This window comes from Octopus sinensis, linkage group LG12, assembly GCF_006345805.1.
Source record: "Octopus sinensis linkage group LG12, ASM634580v1, whole genome shotgun sequence".
Classification (NCBI taxonomy): domain Eukaryota; kingdom Metazoa; phylum Mollusca; class Cephalopoda; order Octopoda; family Octopodidae; genus Octopus; species Octopus sinensis.
The window spans coordinates 22,565,094-22,580,905 of NC_043008.1; the positions used below are offsets into that span (position 1 = coordinate 22,565,094).

Consider the following 15,812-nt stretch of genomic DNA (forward strand, 5'->3'; position numbering starts at 1 on the left):
GGCCGATGCCAGCGCCGCCTCCACTGGCTTCCGTGCCAGTGGCACGTAAATACACCAACCCGACCGTACGACAGGCACCCATGCCAACCCCCTTTGCTTGCGAAGACATGTTGGGGCAAGCGAAATCGAAATCGAATTGAACCAGCCAGGATCCCTGGTTTGGTGGTACGTAAAAAGCACTATCCGACTCGTGGCCGATGCCAGCACCGCCTCGACTGGCTTCCGTGCCGGTGGCACATAAAATACACCAATCCGACCGTGGCCGTTGCCAGCCTCACCTGGCACCTGCGCAGGTGGCACATAAAAAGCACCCACTACACTCACGGAGTGGTTGGCGTTAGGAAGAGCATCCAGCTGTAGAAACATTGCCAGATAAGACTGGAGCCTGGTGCAGCCTTCTGGCTTCCCAGATCCCCGGTCGAACCGTCCAACCCATGCTAGCATGGAGAACGAACGTTAAACGATGATGATGATGATGATGATGATATATGTATATAAATAAGATAAAAAACACAACAAACAGAAATCATCATATATATATGCATGCATGTACATATGCAAGTAAATACGTATGTATATATAAATATATGTCTGTGTGTACGTGTGTGTGTATATACATATGCATTTACACATACACATATAGATGTACATGCACACACACACACACATACATATACCAAATAAACGTCTGTCAAGTTGTCCATCCAACCAACATACTTGAACAAAAAAAAACTTTTTTTTTTGTCTAATGTTAAATCTAATGCAGTGGAGTAGATAGGTTTCTTTCAACTCTACGCATTTCAACTGCAGTTATTTAAATATATTTAATATTTCATTAATCATTGGGGCTGTTATATTTTAATTTCTAGACACAGCAATTCATTTTAGTTTAAATGTTGACATTTGTAAAAATCATTTCGACATTTTATTTATGTTTTTTGTTGGCATTTTATTGGTTTTATTATTTTTATTTTTATTTTCATTTTATTTTCTAGGATTGTGGGTAGGTAGCACTCCAACTCAAATATATATGAATTCAGAGTAAAATATAGTTTATGCAAGTGTCTATCAACCTCTTGCTCTGTGTATGTGTGCATGTAAGAGTGCATGTATGCCATTGTCATCATTTAACGTCCATTCCCCATGCTGGCATGGGTTGGATGGTTTGACAGAGGGTGGCAAACCAGAGGACTGCACCAGGCTTCATGGTTTCTTTTGGTATGGTTTTTACAGCTGGATGTCCTTCCTAATGCCAACCACATTACCAGTGGACTGTGTGATTTTTACACAGTGAGGTCTGTTTGGCATAGGTTTTACAGCAGGATGCCATTCCTGACACCAACCACTTTACAGAGTGAACTGGGTGCATTTTACATGGCACCAGCATTGGCAAGGTCTGTTTGGCATGATTCCTAAGGCTGGATGCCCTTCCTAATGCCAACCACTCAACAGAGTAGGCTGGGTAATCAGACAACACAAAATTAAGTACTTGTTTGATTAAAACTTTTAAAAGTAGCACCCCAGCATAGCGGCAGTCCAATGATTAAAACATCATCATCATTTAACGTCCGCTTTCCATGCTAGAATGGGTTGGACGATTTGACTGAGGTCTGGCGAACCAGATGGCTGCACCAGATTCCAATCTGATCTGGCAGAGTTTCTACAGCTGGATGTTCTTCCTAATGCCAACCATTCCAAGAGTGTAGTGGGTGCTTTTACGTCAGGTGGTACTGGCAACGGCCATGCTCAAACGGTGCATTTTTATGTGCCACCTGCACGAGGGCCAGTCAGGCGGTACTGGCAAGGGCCACACTTAAATGGTGCTTTTTATGTGCCACCTGTACAGGAGCCAGTCCAGCGGCACTGGCAACGACCTCGCTCGAATGTTTTTTCACATGCCACCAGCACAAGTGCTTGTAAGGTGACACATGTAATGATCACGCTCGTATGGTGGTTTTTATGTGCCATCGGCACATAAAAGGTAAAAGGAATACATTAAATACAGGATACCGAGTGTCTTTTACATGTCACCAGCATAGGTACCTTTTATGTATCACTGGTATGGGTACCTCTTATGTGTCAGTGGCACAAGTGTCTTGCATGTGTCACTGGTATGAATGCCTTTCACCTGTCACTGGCACTGATGACAACTACTATTTCACTTAGCTTGATGGTTCTTCGTAAGCACAGCAAATTGCCAAACGGTTCAGTCATTTGTCATCACCTCCATGTGTCATCAGACAAACAGACAGATAAATAGGTAAATATTTGCATATACTTAGACATACACACATACACACACTCACAGACACGCAGAGATAAAACATGCTTACAATTTGTGCTGCATCTCACAGGCTGCAACCTGCTGATGCACGTGAAAAGAGTTTGATGCAGAAAAGATGGTTAATAAACAAAGCACATCACTGATTGAATGTTCAATGCAAAAATTTTAAAACACTGAAATAATATATATATATATATATATATATAAATTCAGGGTGAATACTTGATAAGTGTAAGCACCTGTATATGCCAGCTAGTGGCATAGGTGATAGGATATATGTATCAAATGAAGTAAATGAAAAACAGGACGCAAAGGATTTTGCGGTACATATGTTTCGGGCTTTATTGAACAACTTATTCTTATGTCAATGCATAATTGATATAACAGATAGATCACAAGCCTTCTTCAGCCGCGTACAATTGCTACACCAATCACTTTTATCACATTATAAAAGGTTTGAGAAAAAGTTTGAGAAAAAACCGAGTTTCATTGGGAAAGTAAATCCTCATAGGCGTAAATCTGAAGTTGCCTGTGTGTGGCAGGTTTGGTAGCCTTCAACTAACACTATCTCCTCCGAGACCCTGCGGCGCAAGTTGACCAAAATTGAGAGTATGATAGAAGAAGGTTTGCTCTTCCTTCCGTAGAAATTCAAATCAGGCCATGTTAACACCAAAAATTATTTACATCAAAAAGGTGCTTTTTTTCTATGAAAATCCCTATTTTTTATGATTTTTTTACTGGTGTGTCGCCATTTTTCAGTGTATTTCAACCAGAAAAATGTTCACTTAAAGAGAATAACAAGCTACATAATGCAACATTTTTACTTATCAAAAATTCCAATTCTAGAGGGTCGAAACAAACCTGAGCAACGCTGGGCGATACTGCTAGTATATATATATATAATTTTATCTCCTTTTACTTGTTTCAGTCATTACACTGTGAACATGCTGGGGCATTTCTTGGAAGAATTTAAGTCGAACAAATTGACTTCAGTGCTTTTTTTTAAGAAACCTGGTACTTATACCATTGGTCACGTTTTGCTGAACTACCAAGTTACAAGGACATAAACACACCAGCAGCAGTGCTGGGAAGGATAAACACATTGAATTTCTATTGGAACAATCGCATCAATACCTAACAAGTATACAACATTTCTTCATCAATGAGTGATGTGCCAACTCTCCAACTGAAAGAGTATGCTAGTGACAACATCAACAACAACAACCAAACGAATGAGTAGAAGCTCAACATAGTTGCTCAAACTGTTAGAAATATCAGCCAAACCTCTTTCAAATTACACCCTGCTGTTTGAAAGAAAAGAAGGATATGGACAGATAAGACAATATGATCCCTGATGTACAAAAAGGCTTGATAGTCAAGGCTGGCAAGCCTTTGATTCTAGCTCTGTTTAGTCTGCTCATTCAGAGCTGACCTAGAGTTAGACATCAATGACAATGAGAAAGTTGTTAATTCTCCCATGAAGCAAGAATCCTGACAGCAAAAACCGAAATTCTTATTATAACTATTTGTCCTTACCTGCTTGATTTTTTCAAATGTAGCACAGTAAAAGTCTACTTTCATCGTAATGAGGATCCCATTTGGCATGAGAAAGTCAAAAATAATATGTCCCTTGTTATCGACTGCCGAAGACACATCGGGCACATACACCACAACCATGGCGTCATGCAGTCCGCACACTTTGCTGCAAAAAAAATAAATAAATAACACTAATTAGATATTTAAGAGTACTTCAGATGAACACAACAATAAAAATGATAACAACAGCCAGTGCAACACATACGTATGTATATATGAGAATCTGGCCAAAATGTTTTGGTCAGCCTAGGGCTAAAGAAGAAGACACTTATTCAAGTAGGGATTGAACCCAGGACCATGTGCTTAGGAAGTGAACTCCTTAACCACACATCCACAATACTCAAGTTGCTGAATGATGGGGGAAAATAAAATGAAAATAGAAGCTACAGTCATTGTGTGTGTTCTTAAACTACATAGAATAGTTTTACCAAAATATAATCAAACTAGCAGTATGACCCGGCAATGCCAGGTCATAATGCTAGTGCATGCATATACAGCTGTGTGCGTGCACACATACACACGAGTACTGTCCAAATCTCCGACCAGTCACATACAGCTAGCTGGCATTCAATTGGCGTATCAAGTTTCGGGCATTTTGATTGGGTTTGGGATAAAAAAAATTCACAAAAAAGTCATTTCTATTGATTTTTTAATGGCTTTGCGGGGTGACTGGGGAAATGTAATGATGTGCACGACCACCCTTGGACGGTTTTGAATGACCATAGAAAGTGTGAGCCCTCTAAGTGAAAAATTGTGGATTTGTATAAAGGACACGCATGCAGACATTTTGCCATTTATATATAGAGAGATTACTAAAATGATTCTTCCACAATATAATTAAATTAGTAAAATGATTTTTCTACAGTATAATTGAATTAGTATAATGCTGGTACCAAGTAAAAAGCACTCTTGCTGGTGCCATGTAAGTAGGACTTGTACTGGGTCCATGTAAAAAGCACCTGTGCTGGTGCCACATAAAAAGCACCCAGTACACTCTGTAAAGTGGTTGGCATTAGGAAAGGCATCCAGCCATAGAACCTATTTCTTTACTACCCACAAGGGGCTACACACAGAGGAGACAATCAAGGACTACAGACGGATTAAGTCGATTATATCGACCCCAGTGCGTAACTGGTACTTATTTAATTGACCCCGAAAGGATGAAAGGCAAAGTCGACCTCGGCAGAATTTGAACTCAGAACGTAGCGGCAGACGAAATACCGCTAAGCACTTCGCCTGGCGTGCTAACGATTCTGCCATCTCGCCGCCTTATCCAGCCATAGAACCATGCTAAAACAGATATCTGGAGCTTGGTACGGCTCCAGTCAATGTGTCCAAGTCATGCCAGCATGGAAAACAGATGAGGATGACGATGATGAAGACAACAACAATGACGATGATGATGATGATGATGATGATAATTAAATTAGTAAAATGCTTTTTTCCACAATATATCTGTTTCGATTTGAAGAGAGGGTTTCATTTCAAGCCTCAAGCCAAACACAACAATAACAACTCTTAAATTTTATTAAGTCCAGAGTTAAAATTCCAGAAAGTACTAAATACACCTGGGTAGAATACAAACACAGAAAAAAAAATAAAGCCGTTATGCTCTAATTCATCACCATTTACCATACTTCAATACCACAAACGAGTTTCATAAAATAGGGTTATTTTCTATTTCCAAAAGATTGTTAAGAGATATGTCTACCCCAGATAACACAAAACTAAGGTCAAAATAAAAATCAAACTAAAAAAAAAACAATAAATAAGAGTTTTATGTTAATAAAATAACAAAAAAAGTAGGTTTGTTTTATTTTACATGTTTTATTTTGTTTTTCTTTTGTTTGAATTTATTTCCCACTCTGTACCTTTACATTCATTTTTTTTTCTTGTTTGTTGGTTGTTTCTCTGTGTCATGTCATACAACATATTGTTAGGATGATTGAATTTTAAAACTGTATACACCCTTCTTGTTTATTAATAAGCAGCCTGCCATGACGACAAGGTAGAGCTTTGATATCAGCCAGAGAAAAATCTAGGACAAGGATACAATGTATATGACATTGATAAATAGGTCGAATAATTGACATGGAGCCGGTGGGGGGGGGGGGTTTATCTATTGGCTGTGCCTCTGTCAAAAAGAAAAGAGAATGGAATGCAAAAAGGTGTGAGATGATGAAAGCTACCATACACACACACACACCACACACACACACACATGAACACATTATTGTCTACACAAACTAAACACACACATGTGTGTATGTGTGTATAAGAACTTGAAATAGAGATTGTTTGCATCTGACTTAATGGACAACTCTACATTATACAATGCAGAGTTTATAAAAGAAAATCGTCCAATGGGGGAATACCGAGGGATATCAAGTTAGGACCCTGAAGAGACTGCACCGTTTTATAGTGGGGTTGCAATTGCAATGGTTACTAATTTGTGCTGTTGAAACATGCATTGGTCTTAAAAGGTGGTATATAATTGTAGAATTAAAAGTAATGTTATTGCTAGGAGTGGCTGTGTGGTAAGTAGCTTGCTTACCAACCACATGGTTCCGGGTTCAGTCCCACTGCATGGCACCTTGGGCAAGTGTCTTCTACTATACCTTTGGGCCGACCAAAGCCTTGTGAGTGGATTTGGTGGATGGAAACTGAAAGAAGTCTGTTGTACATATGTATAAATATAGATATATATATATGTGTGTGTGTTTGTGCGTCTGTGTTTGTCGTCCCAACATCGCTTGACAACCGATGGTGGTGTGTTTACGTCCCCGTGACTTAGCGGTTCTGCAAAAGAAACCAATAGAATAAGTACAAGGCTTACAAAGAATAAGTCCTGGGGTTGATTTGCATGACTAAAGGCAGAGCTCCAGCATGGCCGCAGTCAAATGACTGAAACAAGTAAAATATATATATATATATATACATATATAAACGGCAGTGCATCAGCATGGCCACAGCTCTGAGCTGAAACAAGCAAAAAAAAAAAGAAATATATATATATACATACATACATATATGTGTGTGTTGTTGTTGTTGTTGTTGTTGTTAGTAGTCCATCGGTATCCATTACTAACAAATTCTGTGTTCCCAGCAGTAAGGATGCATGTGACTCTGCAGTCCAGAGCTGGAAGTTCAAAGATGGCCATAGATGTCACAATGATAGTCTATTATCTGGATTGAGGTGGACGTTGCCCTGTGACAACTGTCTCTTTCAATTTCAAGACACTGTTGCCAGTCTTTCACAAAGGAAGTTCCCACTCATGAGGTGAGAGACCTTCATGCCGATCTGTTTGAAGCAGAGGCTTTAAGTTCACATGGACTAATGTCATTTGTTTTTTTCAGAGTGTCCTTGTATATCAGTCTAGGTCTACCTGTTTGTGTGAGCACTGCATAAGCTCACCATACAACAGCTATCTGGTGTGTGTATGTATGTATGTATATATATATATATATATATATATATATATATATATATTCTTTTACTTGTTTCAATCATTTGACTGTGGCCATGCTGGATCACTGACTTTAGACAAACAAATCGTCCCCAGGACTTATTCTTTGTATGTCTAGAACTTATTCTATCGGTCCTTTTTCACCGAGCCATTAAGTTACAGAGATGTAAACACACCAACATTGACTGTAAAGCGATGGCAGAGGGACAAACACAGATACACAAATACATACAGATATATATATATATATATATATATCATCATCATCATCATCATCATCATTTAACGTCCGCTTTCCATGCTAGCATGGGTGGACGGTTCAACTGGGGTCTGTGGGAGCCCGAAAGCTGCACCAGTCCAGTCAGATCTGGCGGTGTTTTACAGCTGGATGCCCTTCCTAACGCCAACCACTCCGAGAGTGTAGTGGGTGATTTTATGTGCCACCGACACAGGTGCCAGACGAGGCTGGCAAACGGCCACGCTCGGATGGTTTTTTTATGTGCCACCGACACAGGTGCCAGACGAGGCTGGCAGACGGCCACGCTCGGTGGTGTTTTTTTTTTTTTTTATGTGCCACCGACACAGGTGCCAGACGAGGCTGGCAGACGGCCACGCTCGGATGGTGTTTTTATGTGCCACCGACACAGGTGCCAGACGAGGCTGGCAGACGGCCACGCTCGGATGGTGTTTTTATGTGCCACCGACACAGGTGCCAGATGAGGCTGGCAAACGGCCACGATCGGATGGTGCTTGTTACGTGCCCACAGCACGGAGGCCAGTCGATGCGGTACTGGCTACGGCCACGTTCGGATGGTTTTCTTATGTGCCACGTCCCACCGGCACTGGTACCACAAAGATACAAATCCATTGATGTTCATCTATTTTGATTTGTTTTGATTTTCACTTGCCTCAACAGGTCTTCACAAGTGTCACAAGAAGGAAGGTATGCACAGGTGGACTGACTACGTCCCAGGTAGGGGCCATGGGTTATGGCCTGACTAGTCTTGCCGGTCCTCTCATGCACAGCACACTTCCATAGGACTCGGTCTTCAGTCATTCCTTGGTGAGACCTAAAGTTCGAAGGTCGTGCTTCACCACCTCGTCCAGGTTTTCCTGGGTCTACCTCTTCCACAGGTTCCCTCAACTGCTAGGGTGTAGCACTTTTGCACACAACTATCTTCAGCCATTCTCGTCACATGACCATACCAGCGCAGCCGTCTCTCTTGCACACCACAACTGACACTTCTTAGGTTCAACTTTTCTCTCAAAGTACTTACACTCTGACGATTATGAACACTGACATTACACATCCATCGGGCATACTGGCTTCATTTCTTGCAAACTTACGCATATCCTCAGCTGTCACGGCCATGTTTCACTACCATGTAGCATGGCTGTACGTACACACGCATCATATAGTCTGCCTTTTACTCTTAGCGAGAGGCCTTTTGTCACCAGCAGGGGTAAGAGCTCTCTAAACTTTGCCCAGGCTATATATATATATACGACGAGCTTCTTTCAGTTTCCGTCTACCAAATCCACTCACAAAGCTTTGGTCGGCCCAAGGCTATAGTAGAAGACACTTACCCAAGGTGTCACACAGTGGGACTGAACCCGAAACCCATATTGGGAAGCAACCTTCTTGCCACACAGCTACTGCTGCACCTATAATACACACACACACACACACATACACACACACACACATTTATCTATACACTATTCTGTGCACTATCATGAATGTTTTATTCCAATAAGCCAAAAAAAAGAAAAAACAGATCAAAGGTCTTTCCTGAGTCATAGGCTCAAATTATTGGTTTCCCAGAATCTGTGGCATATATATGTATATCCCACCCCGGATGGATGGGACACTAGTCTGTTGTAGGATGACTCATTCGTGAGTGGAGTGGAGCAACATGAAATAAATTGTTTTGTTCGAGGACACAACATGTCTCCCTCTCCAGGAATTGAAACCACAATAATATGATGATGTGTGCAAGCACCCTAGCCACTAAGTTATGCACTTCCACATTCCTCTGTGTTTGTGTGTATTTGTGTGTGTGTGTGTGTGTGTGTGTATGAGTGTTTGTTTTCATTTATGTGTGTGTATGTATTTGTGTATGTGTGTGTGTGTTTGTCTTTGTGTGCTGTTTTTGTGTATGTTTATGTAATTGTGTTTGTGTTTTTGCGTTCAAGTGTGTGTTTGTATATGCTTGTATGTGTGCATGTGTGTGTGTCTGTGTGCATGAGTGTGTGTGCATGTGTGAGAGTGCACACATGATACAAGTGTGTGTGTGTGTGTGTGTGTGTGTGTCTGTGCGCATGTGTGTGTGTCTGTGTGCATGAGTGTGTGTGCATGTGTGAGAGTGCACACATGATACAAGTGTGTGTGTGTGTGTGTGTGTGTGTGTGTGTGTGTCTGTGCACATGTGTGTGTGTCTGTGTGCATGAGTGTGTGTGCATGTGTGAGAGTGCACACATGATACAAGTGTGTGTGTGTGTGTGTGTGTGTCTGTGTGTGTGTGTGTGTGTGTGTCTGTGCGCATGTGTGTGTGTATGTGTGCATGAGTGTGTGTGCATGTGTGAGAGTGCACACATGATACAAGTGTGTGTGTGTGTGTGTGTGTGTGTGTGTGTGTGTCTGTGCGCATGTGTGTGTGTCTGTGTGCATGAGTGTGTGTGCATGTATGAGAGTGCACACATGATACAAGTGTGTGTGTGTGTGTGTGTGTGTGTGTGTGTGTGTGTGTGTCTGTGCGCATGTGTGTGTGTCTGTGTGCATGAGTGTGTGTGCATGTGTGAGAGTGCACACATGATACAAGTGTGTGTGTGTGTGTGTGTGTGTGTGTGTGTGTCTGTGCGCATGTGTGTGTGTATGTGTGCATGAGTGTGTATGCATGTGTGAGAGTGCACACATGATACAAGTGTGTATGCATGTATGCATACAAATGTCAACATGCCACGGCTTCACTCCTCCTCGCTATCTGAGCCAAGAAAAAACAAAAAACGGTGATACAATGTTTACATTCTCTGATGATATTACCAATGGTCACTCAGTGCTTTCAAACACCAACAGAATTTTTAAGATTCCCTACTTAAATAACAGGAAAGGGATGGCAACAGGAAGAAAGAACATTGCTATAAAATCCTTCCCAACGCAAGCTTACATGGCCAAAAGTATGCCTAAACAAATGAATGAACACACACACACACACACACACACACACACACACACAATGACATCGCAGTAGAGACCATGTATACACAAAGCAGAAAAAATAAACATGATACAATAGCTGTGCTTTTATTCTTTCTCTCTCATTCTCTATCTATCTATCTATCTCTCTATTTATCTATCCATCTACCTATCTATTTTTTTCAAGTGCCATATCATGTACGTCAATGCCAAAGTCTGAAAATGTATGGCTTTTCTTGGTTCCTGTTGTCTTCTACCATTAATTTACAGTTTACTCTCGTAGTTTCCTGCTCTTCCAAGTCAAAGTCTGTTTAATTCTTATACAAAGGTTCTAGTTCACAAGGCATCAGGGCATCTCCACACACTGCTGAGCCTGAGTAACACACATCTAGAGGGCCAACCCTCTTCTACAAAACCACCTTCTACTAGGTGACCCATATTTGGGGACTTTGATAGATACAAGCACTTAGTGCCTTGTGAGGTTATCTAAGCTTCATCGCTATTATCTATCTCTTACAGTGCCTACTGTTCATTGTCTCTTTCTTTCCTCTCCGTCTTTTAGATGTGGGTAACCATGCAAATTCTTTACAAGAACTTGCACTACCCCCTTTTTCTTATAGTTCAAACCCTTGTCCACTAGCCTAAAGCTGACCCCAACAACTCCAGAGTTTGTAGTTCTGAAAGCTGCATGACAACCTCAATAGTACAGGTGGCACACACAAAAAAAAAAAAAAAACGCAGCCAGTTCAGATTGTAAAGTGGTTGGTCTTAAGAAGGACATCCAACCACAAAAACCATGCCAGACCAGACATTGGAGCTCAATGTGGTCCTTGGACACAATGGACTCTGCCAGACTATCCATCTCATGCCAGCATGAAACACAGATATACATTATTTACATTTGATGGATATTTGTCCTCATCTTGTTTGTTGTTAACACAACGTTTCGGCTGATACACCCTCCAGCCCTCATCAGGTATCTCGGGGAAATATCGCCATGGGCATATGGCGTAGTGGTTAAGAGCGCGGGCTACTAACCCCAACATTCCAAGTTCGATTCCAGGCAGTGACCTGAATAACAATAATAATAATAACAACATCAAAAAATACCTTAGGAATGACTGGCAGACCCCATGGAACATTAGATAAGTATCCTTGCGGAATTTGGTTCATGTCCACTATGTTTGGGGTTCAAATCCCACCCAGAACTACTGTACCTTTCATCCTCTGAGATCAATAAAATACATACCAGTCCAATTACTACACCTGATACAATTAACTAACAAACTTACAAAATATATGCAAGTTGCACTTCATTTAGAAATAATAAAAATATTATTATTATTATTATTATTATTATTATTATATTATTATTATTATTATCATCATACTATGTTATATTTGACTCTCGTAGTGTGATGGTATTGTTTTCATTCTCTCCTCAAAACATGATTTATTCAAGCGTTTATAATCACCAATGGAAGGCCTGCCCTCAATACTTCAGAAATGAGAGAGTAGATAACAAAAAAATAGGTTAGTTTTACAAATTTGAAAATTTTATTTCTACACAATACATTTTTATATCCAAAATGGCAGCCACATAATCAAATGCAACAATGGTGGTAAAACAACGACAAGACAAAATCAAATCACACAACAAAGGAAAGAGAAAACGAATAGTTGAACAAGTAAAAGTAGATGGTTAACAGAAAAAAATAACCTAAAAACTAATTTTGAAAATAGTGATACTAGTAACAACAATACCAGCAAAAGCAACATTACACAAAATCAAATATTATGGCCCATCCATATAAGTTGTTGTGTTAAGGCAAACTTTCCCTTAAAATAAAATTAATGAAATTTTTATACATATTACAATTACAAGAAAGGTGGGGAACTGTCAGAATAGTTAGGACACCAGTCAAAATGCTAAATGGCATTTTGTCTGTCTTCATGTTCTGAGTTCAAATTCAGTCGAGGGTTGACTTTTCCTTTTATCTTCTTGGGGTTGATAAATAGGTACCGGTTGAGCACTGAAGTTGATGTTAACGCCTTTACCCCCCACCACCACCAAATTGCTGGCCTTGTGCCAAAATTTAAAATCATCATCATCATCATCATTATTATTATTATTATTATTATTGCTTTACTTTTCAGAACATTCAGTCTTGTTTGTTCTGGTAGATTCTATGAGAGCGGACAGCAGCCTGCTGTCAAAGGTCACACAGGGTAAGCCTTAAAACCCTTTCGTTACAGTATTTATTTTGAGATGTTCTGTGTTTCTTTCAATTAATTTTAAATATAACAAAGAATTTAATAAAATAACTTAGTTACCATTAAGCTGGTGTTAGGAACATAAATTGTGACAAAGGTTTGGTGGAAGATTTTAATTCAAAACTTATGAAAACAAGACATTTGTACTACAGAGCCAGAGGCGGTTTCAGCCAGGTTGGTATCAAAAGGGTTAATACTTGGTTGTTAATTATCATGGAAGTCATTCAACACCCAAGTACCAATCTCAAAATTCTTGCTGCCCCCAGTAGAGCAGTTTTTTGGGTTTGCTCTGCTCTCATGTCAATTCCGATTTCTCTCACACATTTCTCGAATTTGGTTGTTGTGCTTCAAGTGCCCCAACAACTACTGGAATGACAGACACTCTCCTCATAGTCCACATTCTTGCAATTTCATCTTTTGGTAGCCGGCACTTTGCAATGTTTTCTAGTTCTTTATCACATACATGCACACCCCCAGGTGTTGCAATATCTATAATTTTGATTTCCTTATTATTGATTCCATTATTATTATTATTATTATTATTATTATTATAGACATCACAAAGGTGGTGAGGTGGCAGAAACTTTAGCATGTTGGGTGAAATTCCATCAGACTCTTTTTGCCGAACTGTTAAGTAACAGGAACATAAACACACCAACATCAGTTGTCAAGTGATGGTGGGGGACAAACACAGATAAATATAGGTCTATCTATCTATCTATCTATATATATATATATATATATATATATATATATATAATATATATATATTATAATAGGCATAGGAGTGGCTGTGTGTTAAGTAGCTTGCTTACGAACCACACAGTTCTGGGTTCAGTCCCACTGCGTGGCACCTAGGGCAAGTGTCTTCTACTATAGCTTTGGGCTGACCAAAGCCTTGTGAGTGGATCTGGTAGATGGAAACTGAAAGAAGCATGTCGTATATATGTACATATATATATATGTGTGTGTGTGTGTGTGGATATGTTTGTGTGTCTGTGTTTGTCCCCCCCAGCAGTGCTTGACAACCAATGGTGGTGTGTTTACGTCCCCGTAAGTTAGCGGTTTGGCAAAAGAGGCTAATAAAATAAGTACTAGGCTTACAAAGAATAAGTCCTGGGGTCGATTTGCACGAATAAAGGTGGTGCTCCAGCACGGCCATAGTCAAAATGACTGAAACAAGTAAAAGAGAAAAGATTATATATATATATATATATTATATATATATATATATATGTGTGTGTGTGTGTGTGTGTGTGTGTGTATACATATATTTATTTATTTATACAATGAGCCTTTTGCAGTTTCTATCTATCAGATCCACTCACAAGGTTTTGGCCAGCTCAAGGCTCTACTAGAAGAAATCAACCCAAGGTGGCACACAGTGGAACTGAACCTTGAACCTTTTAGTTACGAAGCAAGCTTCTTACCACACAACCATGCAAAAGTACAAAACCTGCAAAGGTTCAAATCCAGCAAAGGCCAAATTTGCCTTTAGCAATGCAGGTGAGGGTGAATGAATAAGGGACTAGTTGAGTACCGCCTTCAATGCGACTGACCATTCACTAAACCCAAATTTGAAGAATTTGAAACCATGTGACTGTGTATGAAATTCTTATTGTGGGTAACAGAATATTTCCAGGTTCTCAAATATAAAAACAGAATTAAACGGAATTAAATTTTTTATGAGGAATACTTTAGGAATGTGCAAAAATATGTACCAACCTTAAGAGCAAGTGATTTGTGATCTAATGTCATTGACATTTCACAGTTTAACAAAACAGTTCTCATATATATACATACATACATACATACATACATACATACATACATACATACATACATACATATATACATGTATGTATGCATATATGTGTGTGTGTATACATATATGTATATACATATATATAAACATATATATATACACATATATATATGCATGTATATAAATATATACACATATACATATGCATATATATAAATATATACACATATACATATGCATTTATATAAATATATACACATATACATATGCATTTATATAAATATATACACATATACATATGCATTTATATAAATATATACACATATACATATGCATTTATATAAATATATACACATATACATACATATATATAAATATATACACAATATACATACATATATATATATATATATAATATATCATACATATACATACATATATATACATATATACACCACACATATATTATACTTATATAGATATACATATATACACATATCTATATATATATATATATATATATATATATACACACAAATATATAGATATCATATATACACATATACATATTCTATATCATGTATATACATATATATATATATATATATACATATATACACACATATATATATACATATATAAGTATACACACACACATACATTATTTAATATGCTATTCATAGGAGGCAGGGTGCAATGTCAATGACCTTTACTGGCCTTCTCAAGCTCAAACAAAAGTGATGTGGTTGATATATAAGTTCATATGTATACTGCACGCATCTGTGTTTATGCTTAAGCATGCCATTAGTATGCATGCATGAATAAGCATGTATACATGTATATGTGTAAATGGCATTCTGGATATATATATATATATATATTCACATACATATATATATATATATATATATATACATACATATAGACATATATATATATATATATATACATACATATTAAACATTATATATACATATATATATATACATATATATACATACATATATACATATACTACAGCGCATAGCCCGCGTTGCCCAGGTATGTAAAGCCCCCTAGTAGGCAACGACTAATCCCAATCTAGTCCTTTCCCCCTAGGGACGAAGGCGCATGTATAGGTTGCAATGTCTTCTCTTCACTCAAATACTTCTGTGTATACGATGTTCCTAGCTGTCCCTTGGGCGAAAACATGAAAACATCATGCGCCTCCAGAGAGTTTAAAAGGTCGAG

The 15,812-nt window shown here is 38.7% G+C and overlaps 1 protein-coding gene across 3 annotated transcripts in view; it reads right to left on the minus strand.

The window, feature by feature from the left end:
* Positions 1-15,812, minus strand: part of LOC115217858 (phosphatidylinositol 4,5-bisphosphate 3-kinase catalytic subunit beta isoform) — a 148,235-nt gene that overhangs the window by 64,488 nt on the left and 67,935 nt on the right. For 2 of the 3 annotated variants that reach the window (XM_029787564.2, XM_029787565.2), the window contains exon 2: positions 3,821-3,986. In XM_029787564.2, coding sequence (XP_029643424.1) covers positions 3,821-3,961 — 141 coding nt within the window. In that variant the 5' untranslated portion in view covers positions 3,962-3,986. Of the gene's footprint in view, positions 1-3,820; positions 3,987-11,653; positions 11,701-15,812 lie in introns of those variants that run through there. The other variant, XM_036507812.1, reaches the window with a different exon arrangement.